This window comes from Arachis hypogaea, chromosome 4, assembly GCF_003086295.3.
Source record: "Arachis hypogaea cultivar Tifrunner chromosome 4, arahy.Tifrunner.gnm2.J5K5, whole genome shotgun sequence".
Taxonomy (NCBI): Eukaryota; Viridiplantae; Streptophyta; class Magnoliopsida; order Fabales; family Fabaceae; genus Arachis; species Arachis hypogaea.
Genome location: NC_092039.1, coordinates 4,133,785 through 4,161,022, shown reverse-complemented (window position 1 = coordinate 4,161,022; position 27,238 = coordinate 4,133,785). Strand labels below are relative to the sequence as shown.

Below are 27,238 nucleotides of genomic sequence, written 5' to 3'. Positions count from 1 at the left end.
TAGAGAATAATTATGACGGAGACTAGGGCCATGCATTAATGATGAATTTCTTCATCAGGTTTTTATTAATTGGGTACCACTACACGACACCTACTCCTCCAAATCAAATACTATAAATTATATTAGATTGAAAAATTTTGAGTAGCTATGATGTTCAGCCTTATAATGTAGTAAACTGTGATGCATTTATTCCAGCTAAACATACACTTGGATTTTTATTTTATATTTTTTTTGTCTTTAGATTTAAAATGTTGGATAACAAGCTAAGCAAGACTTGTTCATTAATTCTTCTTGCTGACACCATCACATACACCACAACATGTGATAAACAAATTCACAATTTTGCAAGATTTTTTCTTATGTATAAATGCTTACTGCAATTATTATTATTAAGAGTTTGATCCATTTGCGAATCATGTCACGTAGCGTGTTCAAACTTCAAAGGTTTAACAAGTGATTCATCCATCATATTCATATTAACCAAAAATATGGGAATCTTTCTCTAAAAATGGGGTATGGGCCATCTTATTATCTCCATCGTCGCTATCTGCAGGCTGTTCCCACTAATACATGTCTTCTAAATTTTTAAAAATATTGGTATTGTTATTATCATTATTATTTTCTCTTTGAACGATCCATGTTATAATTTATCCCTTAGCTTTCCTTTTCCTTTTTCCAGCACTTACCTATGACACACATAACAGAACCCAAAGCTAATCCTCTGTTTTCTCAATTTCTTCTGTTGGTAAACCAATAGTTTTTTTGTTACTTATTTTTATTTACAATTGTTAACAATTTAAAATCAAGGCCCAAGACAACAAAAACATTATACACTTGATTATCTTTTCTTCAATCCTAATAATGATTATAAGTGGGGCCCATTGTTACATAATTTGTTTCCCTCTAGTAAAATGCACTACACGTTCCTATCATTATATTGCTACACTGCTACACGTATAGTCTATATATGTAAAACGAATCTTTCATCTACACACTAACAAGACGCGGATGAAAGGCATGGAGGCTGCATTAAAAAGCTATCATCTTCTTCTGTAGCTCTCTATAGCTATTGGAAACCTCCACTGCGGAGGCGGCGGAGGGTGGTGGCGATGAACTTTGGTGGTGGAAACCGGTGGCCCCGGCAAGAAAGATAAGGTCGGATATGGATTCTGTGTTTTCGAGATTCAAGTCTCAAGGGTCCACTCTGGGAAGAAGTTTCAAGGTATAAACTATACACCGTACCTTCTTCATCATTGATTCATTAACATCTATCCATGCTTCTTTTCTTTTCCTCTCTTTCTTCTTACATAGATTTCAAAATCAGTTAATTAAGTGATCAAGTTATATATCAAGTCCTTTTAGGATAAGAATAATTGAATCATTACATATTAATTATTCTGTGTCAGTGTTACTAACACTCTGCGGAATTTGTCTTCTTTTCTTTCTCGGAATTCGTCCTTTCCAATATGAATATATCGTCATCATCAATTTCTTTCTTTATTTTATTCTCCATTTCTTTTCTTTCTTATTTCGTACACGGTCTATACTTTACGTGAATATTTTTGTTGGACTTACAGCCTTACACCATTTCTCATCAAAACAATAATGTAAGTTTTGTTGTTTCCCCACCTACATTCTATTATATATTTTTTCTGCGCCATTTTACTATATTATTGTTTCCACTGTTGATTCCTTGTTCTGACTCCTTTTCCTGCCTGCTAATAGGTGCCATTGAAATATGAACTGTATGCAGTTGTTGTGCATATTGGGTTTTCATCTACTTCAGGACATTACTTTTCCTTTGTTCGCTTAAGTATGAGGGATGATTCACCATTTTTGGGGCGTAAATCATCTTTTTCGAATATTTTTACACTTTATTTTCGATTTTTTTTATTATGTTTCTTGTAGATATTTGTTAGTATTTTTTACTATTGCACATTTATTTTAGTATATATATATATATTGCATTTATATTTTTGCATGGTATATATTTTATAGATAGAAGTTGTGATTGGATAATGTGAATAGCATAGTGTCTAGTTTAATTTTGTTCTAATTTTTCATATTGGTTTTTGGATATTGCAAATTTGGAATAGAATTAGAAATTTTTTTGATGAAATTGCATCCATCACAGCATACATACATATAGGAAATAATTTTGGTGAAAAACAACAAAGATTTCCAAGAATTTTATTTTTAGGGCGTTCTATTGAATTGATTTGAAAAATCTTTTTTAAACTTGCTTGACTGAATTTTTGTGGAATATAGCAGAGAGATAGAATAAACAACCTTGTGAGTTGTTGAGCCATATTGTGTGGTTACACATTTAAATCACTATTTTGTTCTTGTGTGCTATGCTCCTTCTATGATTGTAATCTTAGATTTGCTTTATTCTTTATTTCTGATGTTTGATATTTTGAATGCATTTAGCATGATTGAGGCCATTTTTGAATTAAAGCTTACTTACCTATATGGCCATACCCGTATATCTACCTTTGTGAGCCAATATTGAGCTTTTTAATCCCCTTTGTTCTAATTATTACCACGTCACCAACTTTAAGCAAAAAATCAAGAACTACCTTGAATTATATCTTTGATTAGTTTAGGTTGAGGTGTGTGTCATTTAAGTGTGGGAAAAATTTTGGGAAGCATTGGTAGAAAAAAAATTTATTTTGGATATTCATTGAAAATTTTAAAAAATGGGTACACATTCATGTATCAGTTTACTTTAACCATATGTATTTGTTATAGAAAAAAGAAAAAAAAAAGAAAAAAGAAAAAAATGAAATGAAAAAAATAATATGGGACAAAAATTATCCCAAAAAAGAAAAAAAGAAAAAAAATGAATAAAAAAAATGCATATGTGAATTTGGATGAAAAAGATATATGAATGTGTATAAAAAGAGAAGAATGGAAAGTTAGGTTGCATTTTAGTGATTAGGTTGATATAGGTTGGGTGGAATACTTGAGCCAATCAAAGATTCAATCTATTAGTCCACTTAACCATATTAATCCTACCTTCATCTTAACTCCATTACAACCCTAATAAGTCCTCATGATACTTGTATTCATGCATCATATATTTGTTGATTGTTAGATGAAAAGCAAATCCTTGAAAGCATGATTAGAGGAGACTTGAGTTATTAAACCCTAAACACCGAGCGTTGAGAGTGTATACACACCTGGTAAGGGTTCGATCACTCAATTCTATGTTTCCACACCTCTTATCATGTATTCTTGCAAGTTGCTTCATTTTGATGAGTTGAATCAATTCTTTAGATTTTGATTGCATTGAATTATTTCTTTGTTTCTAGCCCTATATCTCCATATACTTGCTTGGAATTTGGTTGTTTGTTTTCACCAAAACAATAAGAAATCATAGTATAAATAGATATAGATAGTATTTAGTATACTTGCATGCATATAGATAGTTGCATTCAATAAGTTGTTACCCTTTGATCATTCTCCTTGTTTGTGTTTAGCATGAGAACATTGCTATTATTTAAGTGTGGAGGAATTGATGAATCCATAGTTGATGATAATTTTTTGTTTAAATTGAACGGATTTCATCATATAAACTCATGCTTAATCACCAAAATAGCATATTTTTGTGATTTCTCTCTAATTTGGACCTAAATGTAAAAGTATGCATTTTTATGCTTAAATTGATCATTTTAATTTCACTTTTGTTCCATTTGATGCCGTGATATGTTATGTGAGTGATTTCAAGTCTTAGAGGCATGAATAATTTAATAGAAGTGAAAAAAAAACATACAAAATGAGAGATTTCATAAAAAAATAAAAGAAAAGCACTCAATCAAGTGTGAGTATGCACAACTCCGATCCTTTTCCTCGTAATAGGTGCCATTGGAATATGAACTATATGCAGTTGTTGTGCATATTGGGTTTTCGTCTACTTCAGGACATTACTTTTCCTTTGTTCGCTCTGCACCAGATACATGGCATAAGTTGGATGATTCAAAGGTAGCAGCATCTCAAGAACTTATTCCCTCTAGATGAACCTTTGTATATTATTGATTATCAGCAAATACCTTGATTTTACTTTGCTTACTATAGTTTCTAAACTCCTTGTCTCATTAGTCATTCTATAAGTTAATATCAACTTATCAAGTGTGTTTGTGTTTTGAGGCTATAATTTGTGCTTGGTTTTTACACACTTTTTTTTCAGTTGATTTATATGGGCTAATTTATTGGACTATAATTATATTTTCTTTTTTTTTAATCTCAGGTTGATGATACTGCTCAACTTTTAGCAATTATTGTTTTACACATTGCTAAGAATATTGGGTATGTATTCCTGCATCTTTTAAATTTTAACTATATTAAACTACTATTGTTAAATAATAATTTGGGACAATTTTTTCCACGAATGAAGAGATAACAAAGTTTTATTTGGATGATGTTACAAGTGTTCCAATGAAATGTTCAAGATCTTATAATGATGCATCTTGATACTTGATTTTGTAATAATTTAAATTTATTTAATTTAAGATATTTGTTTTTTAACATTATATATTAATTTGATATTTTTATTACTAAGGATATTACTTATATAAATGTAGATAATTTTTTTTTATTTTACATGATATAATTTTCTGCTCGACAACATCTTTATTATGACATTTTATTTTATTTCTTTAAATCTATCTTTCATAATTAGCCACGATTTTTAATGTGGTAATTTAAGCTAGCTATGAAAAAATGGATTAAAATAATTTGGGTTAGCCGCGAAAATAGCATAGTTAAATAACCCACCAACATTAGTCACAAAAAAAATGTGACAAAAAAATTTGGTCTACTAATATTAGCTACGAAAAAAGTGTGGTAAAATTATACAAAATAGATTACATTATTTTTTTTAGCCACGGGTTGAAGCGTGGGCAATGATGTGAAAGCTGTGGTTATTTACATGTCTTCACGGTTTATAAAAGTGTGGCTAACAGATAAAAAATCGTAGCTAAATAAAAATATATCACCCTTATTAGTTATAGATATCAATTCGTTTTTAATGTGTCATCGTTACGATTTTTCTTGACTCTAATCACCATTTTTTTCGTGGCTAAAGCTCGTGTTTCTGATTATTAATAACTTTTTTTTCTATTGTAGGAATTCAAAAATTCTTTCAGAGGTTCACTGAAGGTACACAGAAATTATTATATTTGTTCTCATTTATGTGGAATTTAAATGCTATTAGATTTGGTATAGAAAGTAAATATTAAAATTAATTGTAAATAATGTAATCATAATAAAATACATAGACAAAAATATTTTAGAACTTTGATTATTAATTTGATTTTTTTTTCTTTTTCTTCAGAATATGTGTTTTTTTTAGAAAAAGTATTGGGCACTGAGAGTTAATCTGCTAACTTTTGACAATTTAAAATTAATAATTTTTTGAGTAAAAGTATATTTTTTGTCTCTAAAATTTGACAAAAGTTTTTAAAATATTCCTAAATTTTATTTTGTTTTAATTTTATCCCAAAAGTTTTTGATTTGCATCAAATATACCTTGACGGCTAAATTTTCAAAAAATTTAAGACTAATCTAACAATAATGCATGAAAATTATCCTTGACTTGCTTGTGTTGAGGGTTGTTCTTATGAAATTGTTGTTGAATTGGTCTTTAAATTTTTTGAAAGATTAGCCGTTAGGGGTATATTTGATGCAAATCGAAAATTTTTGGGATAAAATTGAAACAAAATAAAACTTAGAGGTATTTTTGAAACTTTTATCAAATTTTAAGGACAAAAAATATACTTTATCCTTAAAAATTTTAAATTATTTTAACAAATTTGAATTTGAGAAAAAGACATTAATGAGAAATTTGAATAATAAGAATTGTGTTGAGTAACTGCCCATTCCTTTTCCTCCTAGGCCTATGATCGCAACCCACACCTCTTTAGGTGCTGCGGTCATTATGGTACTTGCGCCGTTGCAGTATCACCAAAACACCTCCATTAGCAGACACATCCAATACAAAAAAGACACCTCCATAACCAAAAAAAGACACAGACGCATCTAAAAAAATGCCTCCAAAAAAGACACGGTCGTCAGAAGACACAAGAATAGAGGGAGAAGAACCTGCACGACGCGTCTTGGAGGCGATGCTGGTTGCGGCTGTGCCGGCGAGTTGGTGCGTGGCGCAGCGACGGACCACTTGGGATGGTTCGCGGGGTGGGTAACGTTGTCTTCAACGAAGAGGAGATACGGCCGATAGCTTCGTTGTCTTTCTTGCATGGTCACTCGGGTTGTCGTCGCCAGCGACTTGTAGCGGATCGATGCTCGGGTCGAGGCTGCCGGTGTGGTTGTGCGAAGGTTGACGGCGCGGGGGCTCTCTTTGGTAATGGTTCTGGTTGTCGTCTCTGACGTCTTGTTGCGGGGGGATGCTCATCGGCACCGGTAGGGGGCGGAACCACAGCTATCTAGAATTTGTGGGCACTGTGAGTGAGATGGGAAAGGAGAGGGAGAGGGGGATGCGGCGCAGTTGCTTAGGTTAGGATTAAGTTGGGATGATTTTTTTTTATGTTAGTGGGTTTTGGGCCTAATCCAATAAGAGTTGGCAGAAGTTAGCAGATTCTATGTTGGTTACCTAGCGGGATTGTTCCTTTTATTAGTGGAGGTGAGATGTTGAATCTTGTATCTGTTGTTTCATCAGTAATTAGTGATGATAAATATTGTTAATCTACCTGTTCAGGATTGCACAATGTAAGATCAATTTTCCAAAACTTCTTTGGCTACTCGTTGATGATGGCTGAAAAGACTACGGTAAATGCAGTCGGACTTAGGATTTTGATAGGACAACAATCTTTGTTGTTCTTATCACTCGTCAATGGCGAAGAAGACACATGTCATCATATAAAAATATCGAGATATTCTTACTAGCTAATAATAATCTGGTGTCAAAAAAATATTCGTATAGAGAAATAAAAATGAAGACAAAAACTTTTAAAGAAAAATTAGGTAAAGGTGGTTTTGGTTCTGTATACAAAGGGAAGTTACGTAGTGAATCTTTTGTAGCAATAAAGATGTTAGATACATCTAAATCAGATGGACAAGATTTCATTAGTGAAATAACAACCATCGAAAGAATTTACCATATAAATGTGGTGAGACTAGTTGGATTTTGTGTCGAAGGATCAAAGCGTGCTCTAGGGTGTAATTTTATGCCTAATGGTTCCTTGATAAATATATTCTCTATAAAGAAGAAAACATTTTCTTAAGTTATGAGAAAATATATGAGATATCATTGGGAATTGCTAGAGAGATTTGTTACCTTTATGAAGGGCGTGACAAGAAAATTTTGCACTTCGACATTAAACCACATAATATTCCTCAAGATGAAAATTTTATCCAAAAAATTTCTAATTTTGGATTAGCAAAATTATATCCTAGAGATAATAGCATAGTCACTTTGACAGATAGAAGAGGGACAATTGGATATACTGCACCCGAATTGTCTTACAAAAATATCGGAGGAGTCTCATACAAGGCTGATATATATAGTTTTGGAATGTTGTTGATGGAAATGGCAAACAGAAGGAAGAATTTGAATCTGCACGCAGAGAATTCAAGCAGCACATTCTTTCCTACCTAGATTTATAATCAATGCAGCAACAACGGAGATATAGAATTGGACAATATCACAGAGAATGAGAAGAACATATATAAGAAGATGATAATTGTTACACTATGGTGTATCCAGCTAAAACCCCACGTATACAATGCAAACGGTTAAACTACCAACACTGACTTGAGAAGAGATTGAAGCTCACAGTAGATCTTTTATCTGGGGGTCTACGAATGAGAAGAAGAAGCCCCATCTTGTTAAGTGGGAGCGGGTTTGCCAACCAAAGGTTAATGGGGGTTTAGGCATACGGAGGATGAGTAAGAATAATGAAGCTTTTCTCATGAATCTCGGGTGGGGAATATTGACTCTTCCTAATGTGCTATGGGTTAAAGTGTTACGTAGTAAATACATGAGAGAGGAGGTTGGTGTTCCTCAACCCGTGGCCAAAAGTGGTGATTCGCCTCTTTGGAAAGGAATTTGCAAGGTGTTGGATTCTTAAAGAAAGGAAACGTCCTTCAATGAAACAAGTTGTGGAGATGCTTGAACGAGAAGTTGAAGACCTAACAATGCCTCCAAAGCCTTCCTTGTATCCAGGTGGCGAAGAAGAACTTGATTTAAAGCTAGACCAAACATCAACATCACATTATGACTCAGAATGTGCCAACAGTAATATATCAAAGATTGAGAAAAGCTTTTAGTATTCTAGTTGTAAAAGCTTTTAGTTTATAGTAACCTGCTTCAATTGTTTATTAATTTATTACTCATCATTCTCCTTCTTCATTAAGTATTTGCACTTAGTGAAGTTTAAAATTATTTTAAACTTAATAAACAAGTGCAAATACTTAGTGAAGAAGGAGAATGATGAGTAATAAATTAATAAACAATTGAAGTAGGTTACTATAAACTAAAAGCTTTCACAACTAGAATACTAAAAGCTTTTCTCATTCTTTGATATATTACTGTTGGCACATTCTGAGTCATAATGTGATGTTGATGTTTGGTTTAGCTTTAAATCAAGTTCTTCGCCACCTGGATACAAGGAAGGCTTTGGAGGCATTGTTAGGTCTTCAGCTTCTCGTTCAAGCATCTCCACAACTTGTTTCATTGAAGGACGTTCACAGGGTTTTAGCTGGATACACCATAGTGCAACAATTATCATCTTCTTATATATGTTCTTCTCATTCTCTGTGATATTGTCCAATTCTATATCTCCACTGTTGCTGAATTGATTATAAATCTAGGTAGGAAAGAATGTGCTGCTTGAATTCTCTGCGTGCATATTCAAATTCTTCCTTCTGTTTGCCATTTCCATCAACAACATTCCAAAACTATATATATCAACCTTGTACGAGACTCCTCCGATATTTTTGTAAGACAATTCGGGTGAAGTGTATCCAATTGTCTCTCTTCTATCTGTCAAACTGACAATGCTATTATCTCTAGGATATAATTTTGCTAATCCAAAATCAGAAATTTTTGGGATAAAATTTTCATCTTGAAGAATATTATGTGGTTTAATGTCGAAGTGCAAAATTTGCATGTCACACCCTTCATGAAGGTAATAAATACCTCTAGCAATTCCCAATGATATCTCATATATTTTCTCATAACTTCAAAAAATATTTTCTTCTTTAGTGAGAATATATTTATCAAGGGAACTATTAGGCCTGAAATCACACACTAGAGCACGTTATGATCTTTCGACACAATTCAACCAATCTCACCACATTTATATGGTGAATTCTTTCTATGGTCATTATTTCACAAAAGAAATCTTGTTCACTAGATTTAGATGTATCTAATATCTTTACTCCTACAAAAGGTCCACTGCGTAGCTTTGCTTTGTATACAGAACCAAAACCACCTTTACCTAATTTTTCTTTAAAATTTTTTGTCATCATTTTTATTTCTCTATACGAATATTTTATTGGCACCAGATTATTATTATTTTGTAAGAATATCTCGATATTCTCATATGATGATATGTGTCTTCTTCGCCATTAACAAATGATAAAAACAACAAAGATTATTGTTCCTATCAAAACCCTGAGTTCGAATGCATTTACTGTGGTCTTTCCAGCCATCATCAATGAGTAGGCAAAGGAGTTTCGGGAAATTGATCTGAAATTGTGTATTTCTGAACAGGTAGATTAACAGTCATTATCATCACTAGTTACTAATGAAAATGAAAAAAATAGTTGAAACAATAAATAAAGGTAAATTCTACCCAATCTTCCCTAAAATAATATGTAATTTACTCTTTATGATGTGATAATATTTTAAGCTAATAACTAACTATATTTATAACTTGAGTTACTTTAATTTAATTAGGGTTAATATTTTAACTATAATAAAACTATTTTATAATTATTTTAATAAATTTGAATTTCAAAAAATGACATTAATGAAAAATTTGAATAATAAGGATTGTGTTGAGTGACACAAGGTCACTGTGATCAGCATCCTCTTCCTCCTAGACCCACGATCACAACCCACCCCTCATTAGGTGTTGTGGCCATTATGGTACTTACGCCGTCGCCGTATCACCGAAGACACCTCCATTAGCACACATCTAATACAAAAAAACACCTCCATAACCACAAAATGACATAGACGCATCCAAAAAAACACCTCCAAAAAAGATACCTCCAAAAAAGACACAGTCGTGAGAAGACACGGCAACAGAGGGGGAAGAACCTGCACGACGCATCTTGGAGGCGGTGCTGGTTTCGGCTGTGCTGGCGTGTTGGTGGCAGCGCAGCGACAGATCAATTGAGATGGTTCGCAGGATGGGTAACGTTGTCTTCAACGGAGAGGAGTCACGGTCGAGGGCTTCGTCGTCTTCCTTGCACGGTGACTCGGGTTGTCGTCGCTTGCGTCTTATAGCGGATCGATGCTCAAGTCGAGGCTACCGGTGTGGTTGTGCGAAGGTTGATGGTGCACAAAGTTCTCTTCGGTAATGAGTCTGGTTGTCGTCTCCGACGTCTTGTCGCGAATGGATGCTCGTCCTCACTGGTAGGGGGCGGTGGCGCAGCTATTTAGAATTTGTGGACACTATGTGTAAGATGGGAGAGGAGAGGGAGAGGGGCGCGGCGCAGCTGCATAGGTTAGGATTAAGTTGGGATGATAATTTTTTATGTTAGTGAATTTTGGGGCCAATCCAATAAGAGTTGGAAGATTCTATGTTGGTTACCTAGAGGAATTGTTCCTTTTATTAGTGGATGTGAGATGTTGAATCTTGTATCTGTTGTTTCAGCTATTTTCTTTTCTTCACTTTCATCAGTAATTAGTGACGATAACTGTTGTTAACCTACCTATTCAAGATTGCACAATTTAAGATCAATTTTTCCGGAGCTCCTTTGGCTACTCGTTGATGATGGCTGGAAAGACCATGGTAAATGCAGTTGGACTCAGGATTATGATAGGATAACAATCTTTGTTGTTCTTATCGCTCATTAACGGCGAAGAAGACACATATTATCAAATAAAAAATATCGAGATATTCTTACTAGATAATAATAACCTGGTGCCAAAAAAATATTCGTATAGAGAAATAAAAATGACGACAAAAATTTTTAAAGAAAAATTAGGTAAAGGTGGTTTTGGTTTTGTATACAAAGGAAAGTTACGTAATGAATCTTTTGTAGCAATAAAGATGTTAGATACATCTAAATCTGATGGACAAGATTTCATTAGGGAAATAACAACCATTAAAAGAATTTACCATATAAATGTGGTGAGACTGGTTGGATTTTGTGTTGAAAGATCAAAGCGTGCTCTAGGGTGTGATTTCATGCCTAAAGGTTTCCTTGATAAAAATATTTTCTCTAAAGAAGACATTTTTTTTAAGTTATGAGAAAATATATGAGATATCATTGGAAATTGCTAGAGGTATTTCTTACCTTCATGAAGGGTGTGACATGAAAATTTTGCACTTCGACATTAAACCACATAATATTCTTCTAGATGAAAATTTTAACCCAAAAATTTCTGATTTTGGATTAGTAAAATTATATCCTAGAGATAATAGCATTGTCAGTTTGACCGATAGAAGAGGGACAATTGGATACACTGCACCCGAATTATTTTACAACAATATCGGGGGAGTCTCGTACAAGGCTGATGTATATAGTTTTGGAATGTTGTTAATGAAAATGGCAAATAGAAGGAAGAATTTGAATCTGCATGCAGAAAATTCAAGCAGCGCATTCTTTCCTACATGTATTTATAATCAATTCGGGAACAGCGAAGACATAGAATTGGACAATATCACAGAGAATGAGAAGAACATATATAAGAAGATGATAATTGTTGTACTATGGTGTATCCAGCTATAACTCTGTGATCGTCCTTCAATGAAACAAGTTGTGGAGATGTTTGAAGGAAAAGCAGAAGACCTAACAATGCCTCCAAAGCCTTCCTTGTATCTAGGCGACGAAGAAGAACTTGATTTAAAGCTAGAACAAACATCAACATCACATTATGACTCAGAATGTGCCAATAGTAATATATTAGAGATTGAGGAAATTAGTGTTCTAATTGTAAAAGCTTTTAGTATACAGTAACTTACTTCAATTGTTTATTAAGTTATTACTCATCATTCTCCATCTTTACTAAGTATTTGCACTTAGTGAAGTTTAAAATTATTTTAAACTTAATAAACAAGTGCAAATACTTAGTGAAGAAGGACAATAATGAGTAATAAATTAATAAACAACTGAAGTAGGTTACTGTATACTAAAAGCTTTTACAACTAGAATACTAAAAGCTTTTTCCAATCTTTGATATATTACTTTTGGCACATTCTGAGTCATAATGTGATGTTGATGTTTGGTCTAGCTATAAATCAAGTTCTTCTTCGCCACCTGGATACAAGGAAGGCTTTGGAGGCATTGTTAGGTCTTCAACTTCTCGTTCAAGCATCTCCACAACTTGTTTCATTGAAGGACGATCACAGGGTTTTAACTGGATACACCATAGTGCAACAATTATCATCTTTTTATATATGTTCTTTTCATTCTCTGTGATATTGTCCAATTCTATATCTCCGCTATTGCTGAATTGATTATAAATCTAGGTAGAAAAGAATGTGCTGCTTGAGTTCTCTGCGTGCAGATTCAAATTCTTCCTTCGGTTTGCCATTTCCATCAACAACATTCCAAAACTATATATATCAGCCTTGTACGAGACTCCTCCGATATTGTTGTAAAACAATTCGGGTGCAGTGTATCCAATTGTCCCTCTTCTATCCGTCAAAATAACAATGTTATTATCTCTAGGATATAATTTTGCTAATCCAAAATCAGAAACTTTTTGGATAACATTTTCATCTAGAAGAATATTATGTGGTTTAATGTCGAAGTGCAAAATTTGCATGTCACACCCTTCATGAAGGTAAGAAATACCTCTTGCAATTTCCAATGACATCTCATATATTTTCTCATAACTTAAAAAAATATTTTCTTCTTTAGAGAGAATATATTTATCAAGGGAACCATTAGGCTTGAAATCACACACTAGAGCACGTTTTGATCCTTCGACACAAAATGCAACCAATCTCACCACATTTATATGGTGAATTCTTCCGATGGTCATTATTTCACTAAAGAAATCCTGTTCTTTAGATTTAGATGTATCTAATATCTTTACTGCTACAAAAGATCCATTGTGTAGCTTTCATTTGTATACAGAACCAAAACCACCTTTACCTAATTTTTCTTTAAAATCTTTTGTCATCATTTTTATTTCTCTATATGAATATTTTATTGGCTCCAGATTATTATTATTTTGTACGAATATCTCGATATTCTCATATGATGACATGTGTCTTCTTCGCCATTGACAAATGATAGGAACAACAAAGATAATTGTTCCTATGAAAACCCTGAGTCTAAATGCATTTACTGTGGTCTTTCCAGCCATCATCAATGAGTAGTCAAAGGAGCTTCGGGAAATTGATCTGAATTTGTCGTCGCTAGCGTCTTGTAGCAGACCGATGCTCAAGTCGAGGCTGCAGGTGTGGTTGTACGAAGGTTGACGACGCACAGAGCTCTCTTCGGAAATGAGTCTGGTTGTCATCTCCGACGTCTTGTCACCGGGGGACGCTCGTCCGCACTGTTAGGCGGTGGCGCAGTTGTTTAGGATTTGCGGGCACTATGTGTAAGATGGGAGAGGAGAGGGAGAGGGAGGTGCGGCACAGTTACTTAGGTTAGGATTAAGTTTGGATGATATTTTTTATGTTAGTGGATTTTGGGCCCAGTCCAATAAGAGTTGGCAGATTCTATGTTGGTTACCTAGCGAAATTGTTCCTTTTGTTAGTGGAGGTGAGATGTTGAATCTTGTATCTGGTTTCAGCTATTTTCTTTTCTTCAATTTCATCAGTAATTATTGACGATAAATGTTGTTAACCTACCTGTTCAGGATTGCACAATTTAAGATCAATTTTTCGGAGCTTCTTTGGCTACTCGTTGATGACGGCTGGAAAGACCCCGGTAAACGCAGTCAGACTCAAGATTTTGATAAGACAACAATCTTTGTTGTTCTTATCACTCATTAATGGCGAAGAAGACACATATCATCATATTAAAATATCGAGATATTCTTACTAGGTAATAATAATCTGGTGCCAAAAAAATATTCGTATAGAGAAAAAAAATGATGACAAAAACTTAAAAAAAAATTAGGTAAAGGTGGTTTTGGTTTTGTACACAAAGGGAAGTTACGCAGTGAATCTTTTGTAGCAATAAAGATGTTAGATACATCTAAATCTGACGGACAAGATTTCATTAGTGAAATAACAACCATTGAAAGAATTTACCATATAAATGTGGTGAGACTGGTTGGATTTTGTGTCGAAGGATCAAAGCGTGCTCTAGGGTGTGATTTCATGCTTAATGGTTTCCTTGAAAAATATATTTTCTCTAAAGAAGAAAACATTTTTTTAAGTTATGAGAAAATATATGAGATATCATTGGGAATTGCTAGAGGTATTTCTTACCTTCATGAATGGTGTGATATGCAAATTTTGCACTTCGGCATTAAACCACATAATATTCTTTTAGATGAAATTTTTTTCCCAAAAATTTCTGATTTTGGATTAGCAAAATTATATCCTAGAGATAATAGCATTGTCAGTTTGACCGATAGAAGAGGGACAATTGGATACACTGCACCCGAATTATTTTACAACAATATCGGGGGAGTCTCGTACAAGGCTGATGTATATAGTTTTGGAATGTTGTTAATGAAAATGGAAAATAGAAGGAAGAATTTGAATCTGCATGCAGAAAATTCAAGCAGCGCATTCTTTCCTACATGGATTTATAATCAATTCGGCAACAGCGTAGATATAGAATTGGACAATATCACAGAGAATGAGAAGAACATATATAAGAAGATGATAATTGTTGTACTATGGTGTATCCAGCTATAACTCTGTGATCGCCCTTCAATGAAACAAGTTGTGGAGATGTTTGAAGGAAAAGTAGAAGACCTAACAATGCCTCCAAAGCCTTCCTTGTATCTAGGCGACGAAGAAGAACTTGATTTAAAGCTAGAACAAACATCAACATCACATTATGACTCAAAATGTGCCAACAGTAATATATTAGAGATTGAGGAAATTAGTGTTCTAATTGTAAAAGCTTTTAGTATATAGTAACTTACTTCAATTGTTTATTTAGTTATTACTCATCATTCTCCATCTTTACTAAGTATTTGCACTTAGTGAAGTTTAAAATTATTTTAAACTTAATAAACAAGTGCAAATACTTAGTGAAGAAGGACAATAATGAGTAATAAATTAATAAACAACTGAAGTAGGTTACTGTATACTAAAAGCTTTTACAACTAGAGTACTAAAAGTTTTTCCCAATCTTTGATATATTACTTTTGGCACATTCTGAGTCATAATGTGATGTTGATGTTTGGTCTAGCTTTAAATCAAGTTCTTCTTCGCCACCTGGATACAAGGATGGCTTTGGAGGCATTGTTAGGTCTTCAGCTTCTCGTTCAAGCATCTCCACAACTTGTTTCAATGAAGGACGATCACAGGGTTTTAGCTGGATACACCATAGTGCAACAATTATCATCTTTTTATATATGTTCTTCTCATTCTCTGTGATATTGTCCAATTCTATATCTCCGCTATTGCTGAATTGATTATAAATCTAGGTAGAAAAGAATGCGCTGCTTGAGTTCTCTGCGTGCAGATTCAAATTCTTCCTTCTGTTTGCCATTTTCATTAACAACATTCCAAAACTATATATATTAGCCTTGTACGAGACTCCTCCGATATTGTTGTAAAACAATTTGGGTGCAGTGTATCCAATTGTCCCTCTTCTATCCGTCAAAATAATAATGCTATTATCTCTAGGATATAATTTTGCTAATCCAAAATCAGAAACTTTTTGGATAAAATTTTCATCCAGAAGAATATTATGTGGTTTAATGTCGAACTGCAAAATTTGTATGTCACACCCTTCGTGAAGGTAAGAAATACCTCTAGCAATTCCCAATGATATTTACTATATTTTCTCATAACTTAAAAAAATATTTTCTTCTTTAGAGAGAATATATTTATCAAGGGAACCATTAGGCTTGAAATCACACACTAGATCATGTTTTGATCCTTCGACACAAAATGCAACCAATCTCAGCACATTTATATGGTGAATTCTTCCGATGGTCATTATTTCACTAAAGAAATCCTGTTCTTTAGATTTAGATGTATCTAATATCTTTACTGCTACAAAAGATCCATTGTGTAGCTTTCATTTGTATACAGAACCAAAACCACCTTTACCTAATTTTTCTTTAAAATTTTTTGTCATCATTTTTATTTCTCTAAACGAATATTTTATTGGCTCCAGATTATTATTATTTTGTACGAATATCTCGATATTCTCATATGATGACATGTGTCTTCTTTGCCATTGACAAATGATAGGAACAACAAAGATAATTGTTCCTATGAAAACCCTGAGTCTGAATGCATTTACTGTGGTCTTTCCAGCCATCATCAATGAGTAGTTAAAGGAGCTTCGGGGAATTGATCCGAATTTGTCGTCGCTAGCGTCTTGTAGCGGATCGATGCTCAAGTCGAGGCTGCCGGTGTGGTTGTACGAAGGTTGACGGTGCGCAGAGATCTCTTTGGTAATGAGTCTGGTTGTCGTCTCCGACGTCTTGTCACCGGGGGACGCTCGTCCGCACTGTTAGGCGGTGGCGCAGTTGTTTAGGATTTGCGGGCACTATGTGTAAGATGGGAGAGGAGAGGGATAGGGGGTGCGGCACAGCTACTTAGGTTAGGATTAAGTTTGGATGATATTTTTTATGTTAGTGTATTTTGGGCCCAGTCCAATAAGAGTTGGCAGGAGTTGGCAGATTCTATGTTGGTTACCTAGCGGAATTGTTCCTTTTGTTAGTGGAGGTGAGATGTTGAATCTTGTATCTGGTTTTAGCTATTTTCTTTTCTTCAATTTCATCAGTAATTAGTGACGATAAATGTTGTTAACCTACCTGTTTAGGATTCCACAATTTAAGATCAATTTTCCGGAGCTTCTTTGGCTACTTGTTGATGACGGCTGGAAAGACCCCGGTAAACGCAGTCAAACTCAAGATTTTGATAGGACAACAATCTTTGTTGTTCTTATCACTCATTAATGGCGAAGAAGACACATATCATCATATTAAAATATCGAGATATTCTTACTAGGTAATAATAATCTGGTACCAAAAAAATATTCGTATAGAGAAAAAAAATGATGACAAAAAATTTTAAAAAAATTAGGTAAAGGTGGTTTTGGTTTTGTACACAAAGGAAAGTTACGCAGTGAATCTTTTGTAGCAATAAAGGTGTTAGATACATCTAAATCTGATGGACAAGATTTCATTAGTGAAATAACAACCATTGAAAGAATTTACTATATAAATGTGGTGAGACTGGTTGGATTTTGTGTCGAAGAATCAAAGCGTGCTCATGGGTGTGATTTCATGCTTAATGGTTTCCTTGAAAAATATATTTTCTCTAAAGAAGAAAATATTTTTTTAAGTTATGAGAAAATATATGAGATATCATTGGGAATTGCTAGAGGTATTTCTTACCTTCATGAAGGGTGTGATATGCAAATTTTGCACTTCGGCATTAAACCACATAATATTCTTCTAGATGAAAATTTTTTCCCAAAAATTTCTGATTTTGGATTAGCAAAATTATATCCTAGAGATAATAGCATTGTCAGTTTGACCGATAGAAGAGGGACAATTGGATACACTGCACCCGAATTATTTTACAACAATATCGGGGGAGTCTCGTACAAGGCTGATGTATATAATTTTGAATGTTGTTAATGAAAATGGCAAACAGAAGGAAGAATTTGAATCCGCATGCAGAGAATTCAAGCAACGCATTTTTTCCTACCTGGATTTATAATCAATTCAGCAACAACGAAGATATAGAATTGGACAATATCACAGAGAATGAGAAGAACATATATAAGAAGATGATAATTATTGTACTATGATATATCCAGCTAAAACTCTGTGATCGTCCTTCAATAAAACAAGTTGTGGAGATGCTTGAAGGAAAAGCAGAAGACCTAACAATGCCTCCAAAGCCTTCTTTGTATCCAGGCGACGAAGAAGAACTTGATTTAAAGCTAGAACAAACATCAACATCACATTATGACTTAGAATGTGCCAATAGTAATATATCAGAGATTGAGAAAATTAGTATTCTAATTGTAAAAGCTTTTAGTATACAGTAACTTACTTCAATTGTTTATTAAGTTATTACTTATCATTCTCCTTCTTTACTAAGTATTTGCACTTAGTGAAGTTTAAAATTATTTTAAACTTAATAAATAAATGCAAATACTTAGTGAAGAAGGAGTACGATGAGTAATAAATTAATAAACAATTGAAGTAGGTTACTGTATACTAAAATCTTTTACAACTAGAATACTAAAAGCTTTTTTCAATCTTTGATATATTACTGTTGGCACATTCTAAGTCATAATGTGATGTTGATGTTTGGTCTAGCTTTATATCAAATTCTTCTTCGCCATCTGGATACAAGGAAGGCTTTGGAGGTATTGTTAGGTCTTCAGATTCTCCTTCAAGCATCTCCACAACTTGTTTCATTGAAGGACGATTACAGGGTTTTAGCTGGATACACCATAATGCAACAATTATCATCTTCTTATATATAACGTCTCATTCTCTGTGATATTGTCCAATTTTATATCTCTATTGTTGCTGAATTGATTATAAATCTAGGTAGGAAAGAATGTGCTGCTTAAATTCTCTGCATGTAGATCCAAATTCTTTCTTCTGTTTGCCATTTCCATCAACAACATTCCAAAACTATATATATCATCCTTGTACGAGACTCCTCCGATATTGTTGTAAAATAATTTGGGTGCAGTGTATCCAATTGTCCCTCTTCTATCCATCAAACTGACAATGCTATTATCTCTAGGATATAATTTTGATAATCCAAAGTCAGAAATTTTTGGGATAAAATTTTCATCTAAAAGAATGTTATGTAGTTTAATGTCGAAGTGCAAAATTTGCATGTCACACCCTTCATGAAGGTAAGAAATACCTCTAGCAATTTCCAATGATATCTCATATATTTTCTCATAACTTAAAAAAATATTTTCTTCTTAAAAGAGAATATATTTATCAAGGGAACTATTAGCCATGAAATCACACACTAGAGCACATTTTGATCCTTCGACACAAAATCCAACCAATCTCACCACATTTATATGGTGAATTCTTCCGATGGCCATTATTTCACTAAAGAAATCTTGTTCACTAGATTTAGATGTATCTAATATCTTTACTACTACAAAAAGTCCACTGCGTAGCTTTCCTTTGTATACAGAACCAAAACTACATTTACCTAATTTTTCTTTAAAAAATTTTGTCATCATTTTTATTTCTCTATACAAATATTTTATTGGCACCAAATTATTATTATTTTATAAGAATATCTCGATATTCTCATATGATGACATGTGTCTTCTTCTCCATTGACAAATGATAAGAACAACAAAGATTATTGTTCCTATCAAAACCCTAAGTCCGAATGCATTTACTCTGGTCTTTCCAGCCATAACCAATGAGAAGTCAAAGGAGCTTCGAGGAATTGATATGAAATTGTGCATTCCTGAAGTAGATTAACAATCATTATCGTCACTAATTACTGATGAAAATAAAAAAAAAATAGTTGAAACAATAAATAAACGTAAATTCTACCAAATCTTCTCTAAAATAATATGTAATTTACTCTTTATGATGTGATAATATTTTAATATAATAACTAACTATATTTATAACTTGAGTCACTTTAATTTAATTAGGGTTAATATTTTAACTATAATAAAACTATTTATAATTTACTTAATATATTAAAATTGAGTTTTTCCCCAACTAATGAAAGTGATGTGTCAATTCCTTATCAACCTATTTTTCCTCCAAAATGAATGCATTTAATGAATAATGTATAATTCTACTAATTTAAAAAAATATCTTTATTATAATTATATAAAATCAATATTTAATGCATTATTAAACTACTTATCAATTATCAATCAAAAATATTTTTAATCATTTTAATAAATAATACATAATTATACTAATTTAGGAAAATATCTTTATTATAATTATATAAAATTAATATTTAATGCATTATTAAACTAATTATCAATCAAAAATATTTTTAATCATTTTAATTATATTGATACCATTCTAATTCTTATTCATTATCCAATAATTTTATTAATGGCAAGTTGTTACCTTAATGATAACCCATTTATAATAATAATAATAATAATAATAATAATAATAATAATAATAATAATAATAATAATAATAATAATAATAATAATAATAATAATAATAATAATAATAATAGGATAAATATCAAATTCTATTCCCTAATATAAAGATAAAAAATTTTATTCCTTCTATTTTTATTTTACCACTATAAAAGACCATATATGCTAGAAGAAAATATCATTTGTTTACCAATTACTCTTTCATTGGATAGCTTTTACATTTGTTTACCAATTACTCTTTCATTGGATAGCTTTTACAACATTTTTTTTTCGGCCTAAGAGGCGTCGTTGCAAGAATGCAACTATCGTGGACACAAACCACCACACTCTCCAACTCCAGTGTTCATCATTCAGAGCTATATATGATATGTTATCCATGAAGCATTTATAGACCTTGGTGTTATCATGTATGTATAAATAAAAAAAGTTTTTTATTTAAATTTAAGTCATTTACCTGTTTGTGGTATATTGTAGTGTGAAATTATTTTTAATTTGTATTGTTTAATGATATTATGGTCTAATTTAAGTTTTTACTTTAGAACTATATTATGATTTTATCTCATCATTTTTTCTTAGATATCAAGTTGACGTATTTTCATTTATTATTATTATTGAAATGGATGTGATATGAAATTTACAAAAAAAAAAACTCTCACACTCAATTTATTTTATTGTAGTTTTCTTTCTGTTCTATTTCTTTTTATTTTCTTCTTATTCATTTTATTGTCTTTTTAAATGTTATATAATTTATTATTTATATCAATTAATTAATTATAATTAATTATATCAGTTAGTTTAATTCATTAATTCATAATATGCATAATAAAATAAATCATTTATTACTTATTATAACGTTAATTCTTTTAAAATCGAAATCTGAATAATTATATTTTTACCTTTTGTTATGAATAAAATATTATTAATAATAAATAATAATTAACTACTCATACTTTAAATCAAAGTGTTTGGATGATTTTTATATTTATTAATATTAATTGTTGATTATTTTTTCGTAAATAAATTGTATTATAATTCTATGTTAGTTCATAATTGATTAATGATTAATGTTCATGAAGCTATGTTATTCTAAATTTTATATTTTACAAATATTTTATTTAAATATAATTTTTGAAACATAAAAATGTATTATTTTTAATAATACCATACTTTTACTTTTTTTTTTATTCTAAATGAATATTTTATCGAATAATAATTAAAGTCATCATTCTATTTACTTTTACTAATCTATTATCTAACTATTATATAGAATTAAAATCGTATTAATATATTTAATATTAAAGTTAATTTGGCTTTTTATTTAGGGTATTTTTTATTTTTTTAGTCTAATAAACCAAAATTATTCAATTATGAATAGTCACTTCTATCTTATTTTATATTATTAACTAATTAAAATTACTAAAATTTAATAATATAATTCTATTTTATATTTTTATATTTAGTCCAATCCATCCAAGCTATATAATAATCACTTCAATTTTTATATTTTATAATGTAATACTACATACATTAATAGTAGATAGTTAGTGCACACGTTATATATTAATTGATATAGTTCCAATTCTCATCCATGTGCAATAATTTTATTAGTAGATAGTTAATACACACGTTAATGGTGACCCATTTAATTTGATATAATAATAATAATAATAATAATAATAATAATAATAATAATAATAATAATAATAATAATAATAATAATAATAGAAAAGGTCTAAATGGTAGATACATTATATTTTAAAAAAGTAAAACATATTTTAAAAAGGATTAGGATATCAATAATAAATTGTGATAGATTATCAATATTAATAATTACCTCTTATAAATATTTTTGTACAATACTAAAGATTACATATAGTGTTTTTTTTGTGGAATAAAAAAGTTGTGATTCATAATATTACCATAAAATTATATTGTATGGACACAAGATTAATTAGTTAATAAATTGAATATTAATGTAGATGTTTTATTTTTTACATACTCATATTTTTATTCATTAGTTGTTGTATTTTTTATATTTACAGTTAATATTGAATATAAAAAAATAAAAAATAATATTGATGGTTATCTATTTTATTTATTTAGAGTCATAATTAAATTTGATATAATTATAGTAAGTATCTAAAATTAATAGTAACATAATATTATAATTTTAAGTTGTATAACATAATAAAAAAGAACGTACCAATTTATATCTACTTCCTGCATAGCAATAATATTATATATATTTATGTTTCTCCTCTTTTAACTCTTTCTTAAAAATATTGGATATAATTAAGGGCAATTTACATAAATAAATAAAGTAGGAGAATTATTTACGTAAATGTGCAAATCTGTTTGTTGTTACAATTTTGTGCAAAAGTGAATATTATGTAAACCGTGGCAACCCACCACGGTTTCAAAACAAACATAAACCGTGGGAGGTCACCACGGATTAGGAAGACAATATTTTGCATGTAAACCGTGGGAGGTCACCATGGTTTACGTTGGAGAAATGGTGTTCATAAACCGTGGGTAGTCACCACGGTTTATGTAGAGTGCAACTTTGAACGTAAAACCCGGTAACCCACCGCGGTTTACGTGTATCTATATATATATGTAATCCGCTGAAGGCTGGGACGGATTCATTTGCTACCTTTGGAAAAAAAGTTGGATTCATTGTGGTAGAGAGAGTTTGTGAAAAGGATTGGAGGTAGTGAAGGAGAAGTGGGTGGTGGGGCCAATGGAGGATGAGGATCGACTGTACCGACTAAACGGCATCGCTCACGTGGCAGGAAATATCGACGAAGAGGTTAGTAACTGTTATTGTTATTATTATTGTAATTAAATTTAATTCTAATATAGGAATTGATATGTGCGTAGGAATATTGGTAGTAAATATTTTTATTTTATTACGTTTACTTGTTCTGTGATTCTGATTAATGTTATTTACCAAGGTTGCCAGAACCGGACCGGTCAATGAACCGGTGAGGTTACTGGTTCAATGGTTTAATGGTTCGACCGGGGTTCAACCGGAGTTCAACCGGTTTAATTAAATATTAAATAAAATTATTAAAAAATCTAAAAATAATTTTAAATATATTAATTTACTGGTTAACCGGTTCGACTATGTTTACTGGTTAACCGGCCGGTTCGACCGGTTTTTTACCGGTTTTTTGCTAGCCGGTTTTTGAGCTTACCCCGACCGGTTAACTGACCGGTTCCCGGTTATTTCCGGTTGAACCGGCCGGTCCGGTCCGGTTTTCAGAACCATGGTACATAAAAATTAGTGATATTATCGGATTTGTAAGTAATGCATAATTTGTTATGCTTATTTATCTTCTTACTGTGTTTCTTAGTATTTTTGCACAATTTGTTGTTATCATTATTGTATTTTATTCAACAATTTTATTCGTGAATTTAAATTGTTAATTTGTTGTTGTGAGTGCACAGTTTCGTTAGCTTCAGTATTTAGTAGAGGATAAGAGAATCCATGAATTTAATGTGCACAGTTATCTTAGCACCAGTATTATGTATGTTGTTGTTTGTAATCGTTGTATGTTAACGGATTTATTTACAATGAACGTTTTGCAGCCTAGTAGGGTTATTACAGCCGTTAGGAGGCAGCAGAATATGCCCTTACATGACAGGATTATACCGTATCTGGAGACTGCGGGATTGTATCATCTTGCTAGGCTAAACAGTCATTGGTTCTGGGTTGATGAGCCTCTGCTTAGCGCATTTATTGAGCGTTGGCGTCCGGAGACCCACACGTTCCACATGCCGTTTGGTGAGTGCACCATTACTCTACAGGATGTTGCGTATCAACTGGGTTTGCCGATTGATGGTGCACCCGTTAGTGGGTGCTTGACTGAGTTTGAGAATCTGATGGAACACGGTAGACCAGCATGGGTGTGGTTCCGGGAGTTGTTCGGGGAGTTGCCTCCGCAGAGTAAAGTGAAGCAGATGACAGTGTGCTACACCTGGTTCCACGAGAGGTTCCGTGTTCTCCCTGCAGATGCTACCGATGAGACCGTTCGTGTATACGCACGGGCTTATATCCTGATGCTGTTGTCGTCTCAGCTGTTTGCGGACAAGAATGCAAACAGGGTACACCTTCGCTGGTTGCCTTATTTGGCATCATTGGATGAGCTGGGCAGATATAGCTGGGGATCCGCTGCACTAGCCTGGTTGTATAGGTGTCTTTGTCGTGGTACAAACAGGAACGTCGTTAACTTGGCTGGGCCGCTACACCTACTACAGTCTTGGATTTTCTGGAGGTTTCCCACTCTGAGGCCCACTGGTTTTGACCGGTTTGGTTTTCCGCTTGCTTCGAGGTATGGTTTACAAAAAAGGCGTTCATAAATTGTAATAATTGCTACTGTGTTATATGGTTTGTTTTGACATCATTTAAATTTAAATTGTAGGTGGGCGGAGTTTGTTCCGAGGAACGATGCAGGGGGACAGAGATTAGTTTCCGCACGCCTTGCACTTGATCGGTTGCTTGTCCACAACGTGAGTGACGTATTTATTACTGATGGTAGACCTAGTTTTTCTTACATGGCACTGCCTCATGAACGTCTTACTGTGTTCTATGCAGTTTGTGTGGGAGCCTTATTCTTCTGCTGATGTTACTGCTGTTATTCATCCGGAGATACTAGTTGATCAGCACCGACGGCTGTGGACGGCCGTCACTAGCCTCATATATTTTGCTGCGATCGAGTGGCATCAGGTGGATAGGGTTCTACCCCAGTTCGGCGGTGTTCAGCCTCCCCCAGATGTAGCTCTGAACATAGATTGGCTACATGCGAAGGATGGTAGGGGTGGGGACCGGTGGTTTCCTTCATATTATCGGGAGTGGCACCAGTATTGGGAGAACCGGCATCAGTCGGTCATATGGGTCGATCGTGTCCTCGACCCTGGTCCATCATCAGATTACCTAGAGTGGTGGTGCCGTGTGGCGCACAGGTTCCTATCCCCAGATGTAGCATTTCAGGATCCGAGTCCGATTGTGTTGACTGAGGAGGCGCGTCACAGAGGGTCGTCCCAGGCACCTCCTAGAGTTCATGTTTATGACAGACCGGATAACAGACGAGTTGATAGGCGTCGCCGTATTGGGACCCGGACCACGGATCGCGAGTGGAGGGACTTTGCCGACCGATTGGAGCAGGACGTTCCTGGAGCTGAGGCTGGGGATCCAGTGGACTACCGTGTTCCTCGACGTAGAGGCAGACGGCCACCTGCGCGGCCTGACCGTCGAGGTGGGCCTGATGGAGGACCATCCGAGCAGGGGGGCGGCACTGGTCACGTCGCCACTGAGGATGTAGTTGGATCAGCATCAGCCATGGATCAGCCGACGTTCGACGTGGGTTCTAGCTCACAGATGTTTGCGAACGTGGGCCCATTTGGTTTTGCCGACTTTACGACCGCAGCTGTTGGGGTGGACATTGCTGATCCCGTTACTGAGTCCGAGTTTTACCGAGACATAGCTGACATGCTTAGGGATGATGATCAGACCCATTATAGGCCACAGATGCCTGAGAAGGATGCCCAGTTTCGTGCGCAGCAGCCAGGCAGTGACGAGGTTCAGGCTCAGTTGGCAGTTGACCTGAACGAGCCAGCAGTTTCGCCGTCCGACCCATGGTTTGCTTTAGGAGGTTCACCTGCCTCCGCTTTCAGCGCGGCTCCCGCACACCCCACAGCACCAGCGCCAGATCAGCGACCTAGGCGGGTTAGGCGTCCTACTTTGTGTGGCACCGGAGGGCACTTGCTTGGCCAGTTCGATGACGATGACAGTGACACCATTGAGGATTCTGATTAGTTATGCTATATCTTCCTGTCCAGTACTTTATTTCTTTATTTATGTATTCATCATGGTAGTTACCTTATGTGTTGATCATGTTAGTTACGTTATGTATTGATCTTCGTAGCTACGTTATATATTCAACATGCTAATTACTTTATGTAATGTTTATGTAATGTTTATGATTGTTAGTGTTCATGTATTTCAGACTTACTGTTAAATAATTTTTATCTTTTCACTATGTACTGAGTGCCTGATTCAGAGTATTTCATGTATTCATGTATGGTTTATATTATGATGCACATTCTGAGATTGATCTCTTCTGCTGCTTGAATCACCTACACACATATAGATCTTCACCACCTTATTTTACTCTACATAAACCGTGGTGACTACCCACGGTTTATGAACACCATTTCTCCAACGTAAACCGTGGTGACCTCCCACGGTTTACATGCAAAACATTGTCTTCCTAATCCGTGGTGACCTCCCACGGTTTATGTTTGTTTTGAAACCGTGGTGGGTTGCCACGGTTTACATAATATTCACTTTTGCACAAAATTGTAACAACAAACAGATTTGCACATTTACGTAAATAATTCTCCTACTTTATTTATTTATGTAAATTGCCCTATAATTAATGTAGATAAAATATATACTGAGCAAGTATCTCTATTGAATTAATCATAAAGTTAATAAAATATAATGATATAATTTTCACTTAATTGTAGTATCTGTATTGAAAATATTGACTAATTATTACCGTGTATAATTAGTGTGTATATATATATAATGAGTAATACTGAATTTTTATAACTATTTATCATTTAGAAATTCCTACTTCACACGTAGTTTTTTTTATAAACTGTTTTAAAATTACGTTAATCATATAATTTTGTATACTAACATTGATATAATATTATTTTAGGTATATATTTTGCAGGCATCAAAGGAGAGTGTTGAGTTATTTTTTAATAGATTTAAATTATTTATTGTTTATTGGAGAAC

At 33.3% G+C, this 27,238-nt stretch overlaps 1 protein-coding gene across 13 annotated transcripts; it reads left to right on the top strand.

Moving 5' to 3' along the window:
• Positions 1–150: 150 nt before the first annotated feature.
• Positions 151–26,406, top strand: LOC112795851 (protein MAIN-LIKE 1). Of its 13 annotated transcripts, none has more exons than XM_029297730.2 (8): positions 151–1,222; positions 1,578–1,607; positions 3,862–3,984; positions 4,250–4,308; positions 5,128–5,160; positions 24,022–24,764; positions 24,855–24,942; positions 25,028–26,406. In XM_029297730.2, the coding sequence occupies exons 6-8, from the start codon at positions 24,061–24,063 to the stop codon at positions 26,246–26,248; spliced, it is 2,013 nt and encodes a 670-aa protein (XP_029153563.1). In that variant the 5' UTR covers positions 151–1,222; positions 1,578–1,607; positions 3,862–3,984; positions 4,250–4,308; positions 5,128–5,160; positions 24,022–24,060; the 3' UTR covers positions 26,249–26,406. The 13 variants fall into 13 exon arrangements, 6 of the variants coding, with proteins under 6 accessions (XP_029153563.1, XP_029153562.1, XP_029153564.1 ...); XM_029297729.2 differs by having other exon boundaries at positions 1,726–3,984; XM_029297731.2 differs by lacking the exon at positions 1,578–1,607.
• The last annotated feature ends 832 nt before the right edge of the window (positions 26,407–27,238 follow it).